Source organism: Topomyia yanbarensis, chromosome 2 (assembly GCF_030247195.1).
Source record: "Topomyia yanbarensis strain Yona2022 chromosome 2, ASM3024719v1, whole genome shotgun sequence".
NCBI lineage: Eukaryota > Metazoa > Arthropoda > Insecta > Diptera > Culicidae > Topomyia > Topomyia yanbarensis.
This window is the reverse complement of record NC_080671.1, coordinates 467,662,729-467,680,745: the sequence shown is the minus strand read 5'-3', so window position 1 is coordinate 467,680,745 and position 18,017 is coordinate 467,662,729. Positions and strand designations below refer to the sequence as shown.

General features: G+C 44.6%; 1 protein-coding gene across 2 annotated transcripts in view; it reads left to right on the top strand.

Annotated features, from left to right (window-relative positions):
* LOC131686163 (uncharacterized) overlaps positions 1-18,017 on the top strand; it is a 215,034-nt gene that overhangs the window by 187,499 nt on the left and 9,518 nt on the right. For both annotated transcript variants that reach the window (XM_058970362.1, XM_058970363.1), the window contains 2 exons: positions 789-1,005; positions 1,067-1,248. In XM_058970362.1, the coding sequence (XP_058826345.1) occupies positions 789-1,005; positions 1,067-1,248 (399 nt within the window). The remainder of the gene's footprint in view (positions 1-788; positions 1,006-1,066; positions 1,249-18,017) is intronic.

The following is an 18,017-nucleotide window of genomic DNA, read 5'->3' as shown; positions in this document are numbered from 1 at the left end:
TCATTTCGCTAACCGATACCGGATGCGGTATTTCAACGAGGAAGAAATTCAAAACACGATTTCGAACAACTTGAGACGCAGTATCAGAATGGAAACGTGTCAGCATTTGGTGAAGAACGTGGAACTGTTTCGAAATCTACCGCATGCATTGATTGAGGATATTGTGGATCGATTGAAGATGGAAGTTTTCCTGGAAAATGATGTTATCATACAAGCGGGGACATTTGGTGATGCCATGTATTTCATCGCGAGCGGAACGGCTGCAGTTTATTCGATTGCGGGTAAAGAGCTAGGGCACCTGGTGGACGGTGCTCACTTTGGGGAAATTTCGCTGATGAAGAGAGACCAGAAACGGACGGCGAATGTGGTGGCTCTGCAGGCATGTGAAGTGTACAAACTATCTTATGCTGATTTTCAGCTACTGATTGAACCCCACTCGAATCTACTGGGACAAATGCAGAAATTGGCCGACGAACGGCTGGCCAAAATACAGGATGCCAGAGATAAGGTGTCCGAGGAAGACGTTTATGAGAATTTCTTACAATAAAGACTTAATATTCTACTGCTTTGATTTTATATCTTAGTATTCGTAACATATTTTATACAACAGGTTTTTCTTTTTTTCTTTTATTCGATCGAAACTCACATCTGTCAGCTTCAATTTTTTGGCCGTAGCCTTATATGGACACAAGTCTTGTACTTTAACTAACATGACAATAATAGAATATAAACTGAATAAGCCTTAGCCAAAAAATAATTTGCTCCCTTCTCTTACCCCTTTATTGCAGAAGTTCGATCGTTATCAGGCGAACCAGACTACAAGTCGGTAAACCTAACCTGGGAGGTCGGATCGATGGACAGCAGTGAAATGGATTATTCTGATGATCGACAACACACCACCAGACGGCAGGGTCGATCGTTCAGTGTGCACTATTGTGAGCTTCAGAACTGGGGTCCGCACCGGTGCCGCTCGAAAATACTAACCGATAACTCGGACGATAGCGGGTAAGCCGGGTCGGGTTTAGACTGAAACTGAGGATTTTACTTATTTCCGTGTCCATTCCAGGAGTAGTAAACAATATACAATGACGGTAAAAAATCTCCGGATGGCAACCAAATATTCATTCCACGTTAAGCCACAGGCTAAGCGTGGTGATCAGCGAGCTACTGGACGATCGGAGCACAGTGACGAATTTGATGAAAACTCGATCAACCAGGGGCAGACAGTCATCATTCCGACGAAAGGATGTGAGTAATAATACAGCAGTTAACTATAAATTAATGAAATCGACCAAGATTCCCATTTTAATTCAGTGTCGTTTTTAGGAAGCATGCTTCGTTAAATAGTTCGGTTTGAAGGACTAAATGATACTAATATTGCAGTGGTCCTGCTGGTTATTTTGTCCAGGAAACAAATCCCTTTTCGGTTTTCTTTATATCCAACGAAAATCGTCTTTTTCGGCTTCATGTCGCACTTGCGTACACCAATGTATCGCTACCAAAAACATGTAGATGTTTGTAGTATGGTAATCCGAGCAAATACTCATGGGTTCAAACACCACACAGCCCCTTGAAAAGACCATGAACATGGTCCGTGCCGATTTTCGCATCCTTTAAAACACCATTAAATGGTCTCAATAACCCATAAAAATACCAACGCATGGTTTTTCTATGGGATCTACCGGACCATGACGATGGTGTTTTTGTGGGTTGAACCCATTTCAAACACCCATGTCCAACCCCATGAGTATGGGGGTATTATGGACTTTACGTTTGCTCGGGAATCTAGTCCATAGAACGTGGGAACTACCGATGGCGGTAGCCGATTCAGTAAGAAATTGGCCGTTATCACCGCTTTCCCCCAATATTTCGTTGAAAGTTGACACGCTGTGAGCAGACACCGCATCATAATCATTAGTGAGCGATATTTCCGTTCTACTACACCATTCTGTTGAGGGATATAAGGAACAGTTTGCTGTTGGACAACACTATCCTTTCTTAGGAATTTTCCAAAGGATTCGCTTGAATGTTCACCGCCATCGTCGGACCTGATGATTTGTGGCTTTTTTGCCAATCTGGTTTGAGATTACCTGAGTATATTCCTTAATTTTGTGTTCCACTTCTGATTTATTTTCGGCCAATCTAGCACCGAATATCGGTAGTAGCCGTCGATCAATGATCGATGTGAACCAATTCCAGACAGCATCAGCACGCGATTCTGAAGATGGGAAAAGTGACCCATTTTGGCTGCCTGTTGTAGGCTGCCAGGGGCGAATCTGGGGGTAGGGTCCTGAAGGTCCGGACCCCTCCCACGAAAGTCCTCAACTTGTTGAGAAATTTTAAATTAGTTTAAATTTTAAAATAGTTTCAAACACAAAAACAGTTCACTTACGTATTACAATTGCACAATGCTCATTTCAAAATCGGAATTTAAGACCCTCTCCAAGAAAAAATTCTAGCTCCGTCCCTTACTAGGATGGTGCATACAGATCCGTTCACATTGTCTCGTTCGCGGGCAGCAGGGACACGAGGACAGTGCAGAGGAGTGGCCCGTAATCCGATATAACCGGTGGAGTTCCTTCCCTTGTATCCAGGTGTCTTTTATGCGTCTTCTAATATTCACAGTCAGTCTCTCCACTGACAGTCTAGCATCCAAGGTGATTTAATATCGGGTGTGTCAGAAATAAGTATCAAATCATTGTGATAGAGGTATCTTTATTTAGCGTATAGTTCCCTACACCTTTCAATATTTAAATTATGTGTAGTTAACTAGCCTCAATACGTAACATAGTCTCTCATTCGACTAGACTCAAATCTCTGTCTTTTTATGTGGTAACTGGCAAGGTATCCGCAGTAGGTGTCAGTTTTTAGCTAGTACTGGGTATAAGTTGCACGGTTCCTTGACCTTTATCATCCAGACTCATTTCTGAAGTACCAATCTTTGACAATACTTTTAGATGAGCAGCGCTTCTATTGTACGTTTTTCCCGAAGTGGACGAACAAATAGTAACGACATTCGTTATCGAGCACTCAGTCGAGATAGAAGTCTTTTGTCATCGGTCCGTACACTCTATAGAGACAAATAGTGTTAATCCGCGTTCAAGGTTATTTGCACACTCTACGCCTAGTTGAGATTTCAGTATTTTTCCCCTTCTTTTGTGTTTCTGTTTCTGAGTACCGTTAGCCGGTCAGTGATAAGTGAAGCAATGTTCTTCTAGTAAGCCGTCTGGATACCGTTACCTACACAAGCTAAGTATTAGTTTACGTTTCCCCTTCTTGTTTGTCTTAATAACGTGCACTGGGCAATAGGCCCGTGCAAAAATGACTTCCCCTGACGGCGGTTCATCTCAAGGGACGTCGAAATAAAATCGGTTCCCCGGCTCAAGGTATATCCGAGCTCGGCCACCGGGCCATTTGTGATCTTCTTTCGGACCAAAGAAAAAAGTGTTTGAATCTGTTGCAGATTTCTCGAGTTTTGGCGGATCGGTATTCGGCCGTGACAGAAATATCGAAAATTCGCCCTGATAAGCTTCGGGTGGTGGTTAACAGTTCAACTCAGGCAAACGATATTGCTGGCTACGAGCCCTTTACGAAGGAGTACAGGGTGTATATTCCAGCTAGCAGGGTTGAAGTCAGTGGGCTCGTTTCCGATTCGAGTCTGAATTGCGAGGACCTGCTAAAATATGGGACTGGCTGTTTCAAAGACCCCATGCTTAAGCCAGTGAAGATACTGGAATGCAAACGTTTGCATTCAGCATCAGTCGCAGCTGACGGCAAGAAAATATACGTTAACTCAGACCCTTATCGGGTGACCTTCGCCGGCTCTGCCCTGCCCAATTACCTCCTCTTTGACAAGGTTCGTCTACCTGTTCGCCTCTTTGTGCCGCGGGTCATGAACTGTACTAATTGCAAACAATTGGGACACACAGCCTCCCATTGTAGCAATAAAGCCCGCTGTGGGAAATGCGGTGGGAATCATACGGATGATTCCTGTGGTAGAGATGTCGAAAAGTGTCTCTACTGTGGGGGAAACCCACATGATCTCCCTTCATGTCCCCCGTACAAACAGCGCGAGGAAAATCTTAAGCGTTCCCTTCAGGGACGCTCTAAGCGATCTTTTGCAGAAATGCTTAAGATAGCTACGCCACCTGTCTCTACGAACATCTATACCAACTTGTCTACTGACGAAGGCGACTGTGATGAACCCCAGGAGGGAACATCTGCTGTGCCTAGAAGTAGTAGAAAAAGGAAGAACATTTCCTCTTCCAAGCTTCGTCGTAAAGGCCAGAAGGTGTCTCTTCATGGTCCCCCTAAAATAACTACTCAAGGAAGTACTGGTGCAAAACCGAAGCAAGTCGCTCCCGGTCTCAGTAACCTGAGCTCAGAAAAGGAGTTCCCAGCACTTCCAGGAACATCAAAAACCCCATGTGTTCCCATATCTCAGCCAGAGAAAGAAAACAGCGCTGGCTTAATAAATTTCTCTGACATTGTGGACCGTATTCTTACAGCGTTAAACATTTCTGACCCCCTTAAAAGTATCTTGATAAGCTTTCTCCCCGCAGTAAAAACATTCTTGATGCAGTTCACTGCGAAATGGCCCCTCCTTTCAGCGATTGTATCCTTCGATGGCTAATTCATCGAACGAGGTCAAGGATTTAATCACTGTTCTACAGTGGAATTGCAGAAGCATTATCCCGAAAATCGATTCGTTTAAAATCTTACTAAATAATTTGAAATGCGATGCATTTGCCCTATGCGAGACATGGCTCACTTCAGAAATAACCCTACACTTCCACGATTTTAATATTATTCGCTAGGATCGAGAAGACTCTTACGGAGGAGTACTTTTGGGGATCAAAAAGTGCTATTCTTTCAATCGGATCGACCTCCCCTCGACACCAGGCATTGAAGTTGTCGCTTGCCAAACCAGAATTAAAGGCAAAGAACTTTGCATTGCTTCCACCTACATCCCCCCTAGAGCCTTAATTAGCCACCGACGGCTTTGCGATATTGCGGAACTCCTCCCCGCACCGAGGCTAGTTTTAGGTGACTTCAACTCCCACGGCACGGCATGGGGTTGTCTTCATGACGATAATCGATCTACCCTACTCCATGAGCTTTGCGACAACTTCAATATGACTATTTTGAATACGGGTGAAATGACACGGATTCCTGCCCCTCCAGCGCGACCGAGCGCCTTAGATCTGTCCCTCTGCTCGACATCGCAGCGGTTAGAATGCATGTGGAAAGTAGTCTCTGATCCCCACGGCAGCGACCATCTGCAAACGTAATTAATATTGCTAACGGTTCAGGGCCACCGAATACAATCAATGTTTCGTATGACCTCACACAAAATATTGATTGGAAGAGCTACGCGTCCGCGATATCCGACAAAGTCGAGTGCACTCAAGAGCTTCCTCCGGAGGAAGAGTACGGGTTCCTGGCTGGCTTGATTCTCGATACCGCGATTCAGGCTCAGACTAAACGCGTACCAGACGCGAATTCACGCGGGCGTCCTCCAAATCCATGGTAGGACAAAGAGTGCTCAGACGTGTACGCGGAGAAGGCCGCTGCGTATAAGACCTTCCGGGACGACGGGCTGCCAGCTAGCTACCGACAGTATGCGATGGCGGAAACGCGCATGAAGAGTTTGATAAAAGCCAAAAAACGTAGCTACTGGCGCCAGTTCGTCGACGGACTAACGAGAGAAACATCGATGAGCACTGTTTGGAGTACGGCCCGGCGCTTACGAAACCGAAACAGTACTAATGAGAGCGTGGAATATTCAAACCGTTGGATATTCGATTTTGCCAAGAAGGTTTGTCCGGATTCCGCCCCGGCACAGAAGATCTACCGCGCCGCGTCCCCTCACAATAACGCGAACGAAACACCGTTTTCGATGGTGGAGTTCTCACTTGCTCTCTTATCATGTAACAATAAAGCCCCAGGGCCAGACAGAATCAAATTTAACTTGTTAAAGAATCTGCCAGACTCTGCCAAGAGACGCTTGTTGAATTTATTTAATAAGTTTCTTGAGGGTAATATTGTCCCTCATGACTGGAGGCAAGTGAAGGTCATCGCCATTCAAAAACCAGGAAAACCAGCCTCCGACCACAACTCGTATCGACCGATTGCGATGCTGTCCTGTATCCGAAAGTTGTTCGAGAAAATGATCTTGTTTCGCCTCGATAATTGGGTTGAAGCAAATGGCTTACTGTCAGATACACAATTTGGTTTCCGCAAAGGCAAAGGGACGAACGATTGTCTTGCGTTGCTCTCAACAGAAATTCAAATGGCTTATGCTAGCAAAGAGCAGATGGCATCAGTTTTCCTAGATATAAAGGGGGCTTTTGATTCAGTTTCTATCAAAATTCTTCCTTTAGCAGGACACTTCTCGACGTATGCCCAACTACCTTGTGGACATCTCTTTATCCGGTTTAGGTCTTTTCGTTTGAAATCGATTTGATGCACGGTTCGGTTTGCGATCGACTTTCGTTCTATCAGCTGCATGCATCCTGTACACTTCTGCAGGGTGTTTTCGGAGATCAGTAACATTCATTTCCTTCCCATGCTGCCGGACACTTTCAAGTAATTTCAATAATTCCATATACTAATCCGGCTAAACTCATTATTCACATTCAATAGAAAGTAACAAAATTAGAATTGTAAATATAAGCGATGTGACCGTCTAATTGATACTGATTATGTTCGTTTTTTTCACACTATACCATTTTCTTTTCGAACACGAAGGATTTAGATTACAAATTATTGCTATCTTTCAGAAGCACTATGAACACACTTACACCTTGAACTCAACAATCCAACGAGCTTACCGTTTGTCTACCGTCGCCAGATGTAGGGAAGTGGCCCGAAGTCCGATAAAACCGGTCGAGTTCATTCCGTTGTATCCTGATGTCTTTTCATGCGCCTTCTATTATTTGCAGTCAGTCTCCCTCTCCACTGAGAGCCCAGCAGCCAAGGTACTTTAATATCAGGTGTGTCAGAAAGAAGTATCAGCGTATACTTCCCTACAGACAGGAGTTCAGCGATTTAACCACACCCCCTTCTCTGCATCTACTGCGAGTTGGAGAGTCTTGCTAGGATATGGTGGGGTAAGGCAATGTTGGGCTTTGCTAAACCTATAAAAAGTAAGGATTTCATCGAATTTGATCCAAGGACCGACAGCCACACCAATCCACTACCCTAGTAAGGATGGGTGACACTTCACCGAAACGAAGAGTGGGCTAATGGTACTGGCTGCCCCTATCCCGGTAAAACTTTGGTAAGTACAACTCCAAGTACATCCGGTACCTTAGCCGGTCGAACTAGGCTCAGTTGAACGTTCCTGACTAACGCCGATATGGCTCTGAACGTGTCAACCCTCGCATGCGACCCCACTGCTTGTAAAAATAACCATGGGATAACATAAAGGCGACTACTTACTACGGGCGCAGATAGCGGCTTGGAGTTGGGACCTAAAGAGCATGGAAGGAGACAAAAATAACAAAAATATTTTTTTAACGAAGTAAGTGTGGTGTTGTACCCGTCCGTCAAAGGTGCCCACCGAGGTCGCCGACTCAGTAAAACGACCAATAAGGCGCCAATAAGACTTTCAGGTGCGTGCACTGAAATGAAGCATCACTCAAGAAGAACAGCAGTCTGAATTGCCTAAAGTGAAGAAACTGAGGCAAAAAAATCGAAGAGCTCTACGAATTCGTGAAAAGACACTGAATACCAGGAAAATAGCGAAAACAGAAGCCTATGAGTCGCCGAAGGGTGACCAATATTCCCGTCCTGTGAAAAGAGTGAGGGAAACACCAGGAGAGGAGGAGGAACCGAAGAAGCCCAATAAGGTTGGTGAAAGACAGCGGGACAGTCGACAAATATAGAGTAGATGGCGAACCGTAAAAGAGAAAGGAAAAGAACAGAAAGAAAAGGATGAAAAGAAGAAAGAAGACCTTCGGCCGCATCAGGAGAGGTATATGGGGGATGCTTTAGGAGTCAAAGTAAACGAAGCCGTGAGGTACGCTGCGATCCTCAAAAGGGTGAGAGAGGATACTAAGTTGAAGGAGCTGGGGAGAACGTAGTACCAACCAGGCGCACTCAGAAAGATGAGATACTGTTCGAGCTAGAGGAGGATCTATTGATCAAGAGCTCGACCTATCGGGAACTCGTGACAGCAGCGGTGGAAGGAGAAGCGAATGCGACAGCTTTAGACAGACGGTGATCGAGCGCAGGAATCTAAACGGGATCACAACGGAAGACGAAGTGAGGAGCGCATTGATAAAGCAATGTAGCCGAGAGAAAGAGCAGCTGTCAATCAAGTTGCTCTGCAGTAAAGAAGGGGGAAAAGGACCGCATAACGAGAGGCTTCTTATACCCCGAGAGCAAAAAGGCGAAGGCAGACTAATGGTGATCATTGCGACATTGCACAGCTACTGTTGTGGCAGTCGACAATAGAAACGAAGTGCGACGTTGCAATTATTGCAGGACCGTATCGTGTTCTTCCCGATAACGGTAACTAGGTGGTGGATAGTGCAAGGATGATGGCGATCGAAGTGATAGGCGGTTTCCGTGTCGAAGAGGTGGTGGATAGCGCACACGAAGGCTCGTGATCGCTAGGATCAACAGCGTATTCGTCTGTAGCTGTTATGCTCCCCACGACGGACACCAGAGTAGTACAATCGGATGCTGGATGCACTAACGGACTCGTTAGTCGGACGAACACCGGTGGTTATAGGAGGAGATTGTAACGCTTGGGTCGTGGCGTGGGTTAGCAGGTTGACCAACGCAAGAGGTTACAGCTCGTTGGAAGCCCTGGCGAAGTTGGATGTAAGGCTGTGCAACGAAGGTACCGCACATTCCGTAAAGACAGCCGGGAATTCATCATCGACGCAGCGCCTCGCTGATGGATAACATGCATTGACGGGTTAGTGAGCTGTACACCCATAACGACCACCAGGCGATCCAGTACACCAGTGATTCTCAACCCGGGGGCCGTGAAGTCGTTGCTGGTGGTCCGCGAAGAAAAATATATTTTCCGAGCGCATATTGAAATTTCTAGGTTTGTTTACTAACAAACTGAAAATAACATATTGATAGCATACTAAATGGATGTTTATCCGTGGAGGTCCGCAGCAACCCAGGGTGTATTCTAACGGGGCCGTGGTACTAAAAAGGTTGAGAACCGCTGCACTACACCATTGCTCGGCGGAATTGCATTGTAACGCGGAGAGTAAGGACCTGCGAGCGGAAGAGGAAAATAAAAGACTTCGACAAGGATTTTTTTTGTGGAAGCACTTCGGGCTGACAGCCTCGCTCCAGATCCGAATGTCGATGAGCTGTCGGAAACATTAGCGAGGTCGTGTGATGTAACAATGCTGAGGAAAATGGAGCCGAGGAACTGCCGGCGTCCGGCGTATTGGCGAAACGAAAGGCTCAGCATCCTCCGTGTTGTCTGCCTAAAATCCAGAAGACGCGCTCAGAGAGCATGATCAGAGGCAGACAGAGAAAAGTGTAAAGTAACATACCGGGCGGCTAGGGCCGCTTTTAAACGCGAGCCAGTGCTTTGTAAGTCCACCTGCTACAAGGATCTGTGCAGAGAAGTAGACGCTAACTTCTGGGGTAACGCTTACACTGTCGTGATAGCCAAGATCAAGGGTTCAACGACGCCAACTGAAGTGTGCGCTGGCGAATTGAAAATTATCGTGGAGGGTCTTTTCTCGAAGCACGATCCAACTGCATGGCCACCTACACTGTACGTCGATGCAGATGGTGGAAATGCTGGTGACAATCGAGTCTCCAACGACGACCTCCTTATAGGGGCAAAAGGGCTGAACGCGAAGAAAGCTCCCGGTCCGGACGGTATCCCCAACGTGGCACCGATGGCAATTTTCCGGATAGATGGAAGATCCGTCAGCCATCCAGTATCCTACCGGCCTATATGCCAGGCTGAGGAACTATGCTGAAAGCAGTCTTCCCAACTACTCATGCGTCCGCAAATGCGACAGAGAGATCGCAGCAAACAGTTTTGTGCTGCATGTTTTTTTCTAAGAGCAGGAGAGGTATCACAAAAGATGAGAATTTTTTTGAGCGCGACCATATAGCAAGCGCATAGAAATTTAATGTACGTACAGTTATATTTTTCGCATCGCATTGGACCTAGAGCGAGGTTCGAGCGAATTTGCCTCATGAGACAGCGCATGAGACGGTACATCGCGACGCGCTCATGCTTGTCTCCTAAGATTTGTACCAGTGTGCTGCGATGATTTGTTTCTATGCACTCATGGCAGAATACATACTGCAACAACATTCTACATAAGCTGATTAATTTTTATAAAGTTCTTACACAAGGTGTGGAAAAAAACTGCTTTTTTGTTTTCGATTTCTGCCCATTTTCTGTCCAACCTTAAAGGAACATTCTTACAAAACATTATCTTTGTGGAACGCGGGGGAGTGACCTTTCTTACATGACATTATATATCTAGTATATAAAATACAATTGTGTAAACAATTAATAACAATTATATTGTCTGAATTGTACCACAAAGATGTAGCTACAAAAAAAGCAAATTTCATGGTGAATTATCGTTAAGCAAGAACAGGTAAATTTAAGAACGTCAGAACTTGAATTTAAGCATTTCGCAGCGCAGTGTCCTGTTTAGAGGTTCGAGTCACAGTACGTCCTTCGTGATGCCATGAAGCAATGTATTGTCAATTTTATCCGAGTTATTTGTGTCTCCACCTTGCCCGATCAGACAATCGGTCCACTGGTTCCTAGCCATCAATGGATTCACTTTTTCCAACTTTTTTCGGTGTTTATTTCCATTCCAATTTCGTAAATTAGAATAAAAATTAAAACTTTAAGGACATGTTCGGTCCGTCGGTTGTCTTCTAGATTGAATATTTTCAGTTTGTAAATAATCAAATTGAAGTTCAATTACTTCGGGGGTCCTAATGAAACGTGCTTAATGCATGTTTAACCCTCAAAAAGGCAAGGGGTTTCAATGAACTTGTAATTTGAAATACAAATGATCGAGCGTTTTCAGGCTTTTGATTCTCTCACTGATAAAACAACAAATCAAAGGCTTTTGCTTGCATTGGGTCTTAGGAGCGATGATTCTTCAAGTCACAATTTTTGCTTGCCTTTTTCAGGGTTATTAATAATGAATATTTACCGACATTTGCCACCACATTTTAGTCTCAATACCTCGATATTTCGACTTCGACGGGTGCTGCATATTCATAATCAAATTCTTCAGACGATTAGCTTAAGTGAATGCCCCCTGCATTGACGAGATACACAAGAAAAAGAATCTCTTGCTTTGGAGTGAATTCTAGAAATAAAAATATTTGATTACAATTTTTTTTCACTGTAAGCAGCATCGCTAACTGGCCCCGTGTGTATCACCGACGACTTACCCCAACTGCATATTTTATAAAAAAAACTGTTTTAATTCACCTAGCGGTGCAATTGTGCCTTTCCCATTTCTCTAAACTATGTCTCGGTGGCTGATGATGTTCAACATGATTGTGGAAATGTCTATTACATTCTTAGTACACTTTGCATGCCAGCCACGAACTTGATGAGCTTTGTGTCGACGGTGAAACACTTGAAATAAAAAAATATCATGCTTAATTAGCCTAATCAGCATTAGTTCAATGTTATCTGCTTGCTAACTCATTTTGTCATGCGGGAGTGGATGTGTAATGAGGGCGAAAATCCCAAAATCCCGGAAAGCGGCGACACAGTGGCTACGCAATTACCGTTGACGGGTGCACGACGCTCGATCCCACGACTATCGGTCACGAGCTAGGCAGGCACTTCGCCTCCTTGTCTACAGACGCCGCTCTTCCACCTGCGTTCCTACGCATCAAGCAAAGGGCTGAGAGTAGCCTCGTCCTCTTCGAACCCGATTCAGGGCAAGTGTACAATCGGCCTTTCACCGGAAGTGAACTGCGTGCAGCATTGGAATCGGTACAAGGTAAGTCTGCCGGACTGGACGATGTTGGCTATCCCCTACTGCAACATTCCCCGCCGGTAGCCAAGTGGGCCATATTAGACAGCATTAACCGCATTTGGAATGGTGAACCGAGGCCCGCCTCATGGAAGGAAGCTCTAGTAATTCCTGTCCCAAAACGATGCCAGGGGACCAGAACGTCGGATGACTTCCGCCCAATTAGCCTGCTCCCCTGCCTTGCTAAGACAATGGAGCGAATGGTTAACAGACTGCTGATGGACCTACTGGAGGAGCGTAAACTCCTGTATCAACGGCAGTTTGCGTTCCGACGTGGAGCAGGAACAGGTGCCTATCTCGCCAGCTTTGGAGAGGTGGTGCGTCAATCCGTAACTGATGGCCTGCACGCCGATATCGCCATACTCGACGTGGCGAAGGCTTATAATACCATGTGGCGTCACGGAGTACTGCCAACTGGAGAACCACTGGAAACATGGGCCACTTCTTGAGCGACTACCTATCTAACCGCACTTTTCGGGTGGGAATCGGAGGTGCCCAATCCGACACCTTTCCGGAGGACAACGGGGTTCCCCAGGGATCAGTCCTCGCCGTTACACTGTTCCTGCTATCCATGAACTCCTTATTCGCCAACCTACCGGCGGGGATCTACGTGTTCGTGTACGCTGATGACATCGTGCTGGTCGCGACGGGAAGGACACCCAGGCACTCATCCACAGCAAGATATTTTACGGTGTGGAGCTGACGTCCTGTAATATGGCAGGCTTTATCAACATTTTAAGCCCTCTATATCCCGGGCCAATTCGCGCTGCTTCTGGCTTGCTCCCCAGCACGCCTGCTGAAGCGGCCTGCGTGGAGGCCGGGACCCTACCCCTTCGTTGGGCAGCTGCACTCACCTTCGCCAGAAGAGTACTGGGATTTTTGGAGCGGTCAGCCGGAGATGACTTTCTGTTACGGACGGTCTGCGAGATTCATCGCGATTCGTCTACACCGAGTTTGTGACCGGGCCTGGCACGACCGCGGACCCAATCTTGACACAAGCTTGCCAATAGAGCTGGGGGCCAGCGCTGCCAGTAGTGAGGCCAGGGCCAAATATAACCGACTGATGGCTACAAAGTATAAAAATCACGTGCGGATATTCACCGATGGTTCCAAGAGCGGTGATGAGGTTGGAATAGGAGTGAGCGGAATAGGGGAAGGACTCTTCTTTCGCCTACCGTCATGCTCGGTGTTTTCTGCCGAAGCGTCAGCCATCGCGCTTGCCTTGGTACAGAAACCGGAAGATAGACCCGTCGTTGTACTGTCTGACTCTCTGGCGGTCAAATCCGCCCTCTAGTCGGGGAAATCCTGCCACCCCTTCATCCAGGCCATCGAGGCCGAGTATGACCCACTCACCACAATTTGTTGGGTCCCCATCACTGCAGCATCGACGGTAATGAAAAGGCTGATCGTCTGGCGGCCAGGAGAAGACACACTAGCCGACGTCTCACTCGACTCGTCCCGACCGCAGATATTTTGGGCCAGCTGAAGTCAGGGATTAACGAAGCCTTCGTACGCCACTAGCGTGGCAGCACCGGACACCTTTTGCGAATCAAAGGCTCACCCGACCGCTGGACAGACCGGACTGATAGGAGGGAACAACGAGTACTGTCGCGGCTCAGATTAGGGCATACGAAGGTCTCTCATGTGTAGTGTATAAGATATTGTTGGAAGAGAAATAACTTATCTAAAGCCGAAAATTATAAGAAATATCATTCCAATATTAGAATATGTGAGTAAAAAGTATACATTCCCACCTTAATGAACCATGTATATCGGTATGAATGTGCATGCAACAGGGTAAGAACATGCAGCAGTCTCATTGATGTGTGAGTTGCTCTATATATGCCTTGTGAGAAGGAAAGGGATTGACTGGTCGACAGAAATACAAGAGTGAGTACAGCTGTGTGTGTTGCAGCGTGTCATGCAATGACCACAGAAATCGAACACACGTAAGCGAGTGTGTGGATGTATTTTGCGGCAGGCAAACCGACTGAAGAGCGAATCCGATTCAGTCTGTTGAGAACTATTGATAGGAGAAGACGCTTTGAAGCGAAAAATACTCCGGACATGGATACGACATCATGCTCACGCCGTATCGCGTGTTCCCCCACCAACATGCGTTACATGTGGTACCCGAACCACTGTGGAACACTTTCTAGTGAACTGTCTAGAGTTAGCCGACCTACCGCTCTCCATTAGAGAGATCCTTGCAAACGACACCGCCCGAGAAGAAATGTTACTGGCCTTTCTGAAGGACGCGGGATTACTCGACCAGCTGTAAAGGTCCCAGCAAACCAGCAATCGTATATAAAAGTTTACAAAAAATTACAAATAATGACAGACTAAATCAAAATTACAAATAGTGCAAGTAAAAATTATGTTTTGTTGTAAAAAGTTTACATAGAATGCAAATCTGTGATCGAAATACAATGTTGACTTGAAGTTATTTATTAGTCCACTACAACTTAAAACAAAATTGTACATGCTGAATAATAAAAAAAAATTTAAACATTGTATAGAAATTAATTTGCAATTGGATTAAACTGCAAAATCGTTCAAAAAAATAGTCACCTCCTTATAGCACTTCGCAAATTCTCTGCCAGACTAGTTCAATATTTGAGCAATAAAAAATGGCTTGAGTACAGAATGTAGGTTATGATTTGACAGGTATAGAAGGTATCATAGGAGTGCCATATTTAGGTTGGATTATGGTATTTTTAGATCGTAATCACAATGCGATAAAAATGATCAAATATAATCGTTGCTTGACAGTGTATAAATAGATGAGTACATAGCGGCTATGCTGGGAATACGAAGATCTCAGGTTCGAAACTGGAAGAAAATCGTAGCAGGTAATTTTAATAATTGATGTTCCAGTAACTCCAACCTCACCCATGAAAAACATATCTACCAGTGTGGACGTAGCTGTGTCTTATAACATAATTATGTAAATTTCATCCTGATTTTTTATTTTCATATTATTTTAAAAAAATACTTGTTACAACATTGGGGATCTTAAGCTGCATAAACCTTCATGTGTGATTGTAAAGTTGATCATATATAAACTCAAAATTATAAGCTAGATGATTGTATAATGCTTCTGATGAGATCAAAATTCGTCGTAAATCACATAGTTCTACTATACCGATTTGTTGTACGTATATGGCCTCCACTTTTGTTCACATAGAAGAAATCTCTGCATTTTATACAATCAATTCATATCGTTGAAGAGTACAGTTAATCAAATTGCAACTTATTAAAGTGAATAAAAATGTTGGCTGGGGTGTCACTTGTGCTACGAACCATGAACAATATTAAAATTATAATGTTATGTTATTATCGAAATTTCAAAGGCGAATGATCATTGGGTTAAAACCTTTCAATAAATAAATAAATAAAATAAAACTTTTCACAAAATTGTTCGCCAGTTTGTAAAAAATCATTATTTGAAAAAATGCAACAAACTATAAAAAGTTTTGTTCCAATACCGTCAACCTTACCTTATCGGGGGCTCAGAAAAATATTTTACGTACCCGTAATCTGGATGTGAACGTTGAACATTACTCTTTTTAGCATAGAAGTTTTTTTAGATTTCCGTAGTATGCCCATCCCTAGCAAGTAAATTTTCATCATCTTTGGATTAACATGATATTTTTTCCAAGGTCACAAGAGAACTTGCTGACCGATCCACTGTTTCAACCTTTAGAGATTTTTAAAGAAATGAAAAAATGTCACCTTTAGATTTTTCCGTATTTTGCGCATAAAAATTGACCATCAATTTACAACGATTTTCTTTTGACAACTCCACTTTCCGAACTAAACGAGGTTCGTGTACCGATGAATGAAAATCCAAAACAAACCGGGTGCCATGTAAGCGAAACGACGTGTGGTTTTCTAGCATCGCCAGAAAATTAACCAGGTGCCAACCCGAACATTGTGCAGATATTGAAATTTTCAAATTGAAAACACGTTATGGAAATTAATTTGTTAAACCACACCAGTACAAAGCTGGTGTTCATCTCCATTTCACATCCAAATCGCATGAGACGAGCGCGCCGCGCTAGAGATGCGATGGAAATACATGAAACTCCCGCTTGGCCTAATGCGATGAGAACGTGAAAAATGCGACACATCAGATTATTTTGCGAGGGGTACATATGCGGTGCGTATTCTCATGAGAAAAGAAAAAGCACATAGCATGCGCTGGGCCATTCTTGTGAGCATGAGAGTAAAAATATCCCGCGCAAAAAATTATAGTGCATCATGTCTGCCTGAAAGTGAGAACGGACTATCTCAGTTCGGGTTCCGGAAAGGGTTATAGACAGTGGACGTCATCCGAACAGTCATCGCGAGCGCGGAGAAAGCATCGATGCAAAAGAGAAGAGGTAATCGCTACTGCGCGTGGTTACGATCGACGTCAAGAACTCGTTCAATAGTGCACGCTGGGGGTAGATCTGTGCAAGGTTCTTAAAAGTTACTTCCAGAACCGAGTACTGGTTCACGAAACGAACATGGGGCACAGGGCAGGTGGAACGGCCCACAGTGGACTTGAGATCGTCGGCTTACGGACGATAACCGGTAAAACTCTTGAGGGTGATGGATACGGCAGAGACAATAGGCATCGTGGAAAACTGGATGGCTGACGTCAAGTGCTGTGCTGTGCTGGTCAGCAACCGTAAAAATGAATGTGATGGGCGATGATCGGTTAAATTACAACAGCTATGTCGACTATGTATGTCAGAAGGCTGCGAGGACTACTAACGCATTGGCAAGGATCATGCCGAATAGCGGAGAAGCAAGATACAGCACGAGACTTCTCCCGGCGGGTATCCCATCCTCAATACTAAGTTATGGTGTCCCGGCCTGGGATACTGCGCTGAACTCGAAGCGGAACCGGACGCAGTTGACAAGCACGTTTCGCCTAATGGCAGTTCATGTCGCGAGTGTATACAGAACGATGTCGTCGGAGGCGGTATGCGTAATTGCCGGAATAATCCTCATCTGCATCACTCCGGCTGAGGATGTGAAATGCTACCAGCGGAGCAATGCACAAAATACTAGGAGACTGATCTTCCAATTGACGCAGTTTTTGTCCAGGCACGGATGCTTCCAGAAGTACCTGGAAGTGTGTGAACGTGCAAAAGATACCGGGACACGTGCCCTAGGTTCGAAGAAGTTCGAAGGGGTATGCTGCCCATACTCGCATATTAGTCCCATATGATTTTCCATCATTTTTGAGTTATCGTCACAAACAATGCTTATTATTACTATACTTTCGGAAATCAAAAGAAAAATGATGAGTTTGATCGGCGAAATACGAAAAAAATATCAAACCATGTGTGTCCCATATAAAAAGTAATCGTATATCCGTCCCATATGTTATTTCCAAAGAAAAAAGTTTTTTTTTTGTTGTAATAATAAAGTATTTTTGTATTACGGCGTTTATGTATTAATACAGTTATTGTACTGTAATTTAACAGCAATTTATATTTAGAAAAACAGGCTTTTTGTTAATTATGCTTAACAGGCAAGTTTCTCCAGAAGAATTTCTGCTCCTCTCTTATAAGTGGTAAAATTACACCATTCAGCGCATCTTTTCGAGTATTCTCCAAACCAACTGGGTGTTCCTGATACTTCGGCGTGCTTTCAAAGCAGAATCCTTCAGCGGTAACAAGCATTAGTTGTTTTTTTGGAAAACAACATACAGTTTTCCAATAGTCCATCGTCAGAGACAGTACCGCTGTACTGCAATCCCAAACTTCCTTTTCTCACAATTATCCGCCTGATTTGGTCAATGTACGGGCGATTTTTACATTGGTTCAATGTATATTGGCTGACACTAAACGTTGCTTGGAAGAAATTTTCCGCTTGCATGTCCAAAACATCAACATTTTACTTCGCTATTGAAACAGTATTAATAAATTCCGGGAAAGTAACTGGCGGATTTTTACGTATTGCCTTTTCTACAGCAGCATGGAAAGAATCGGCTGCCATAAATGT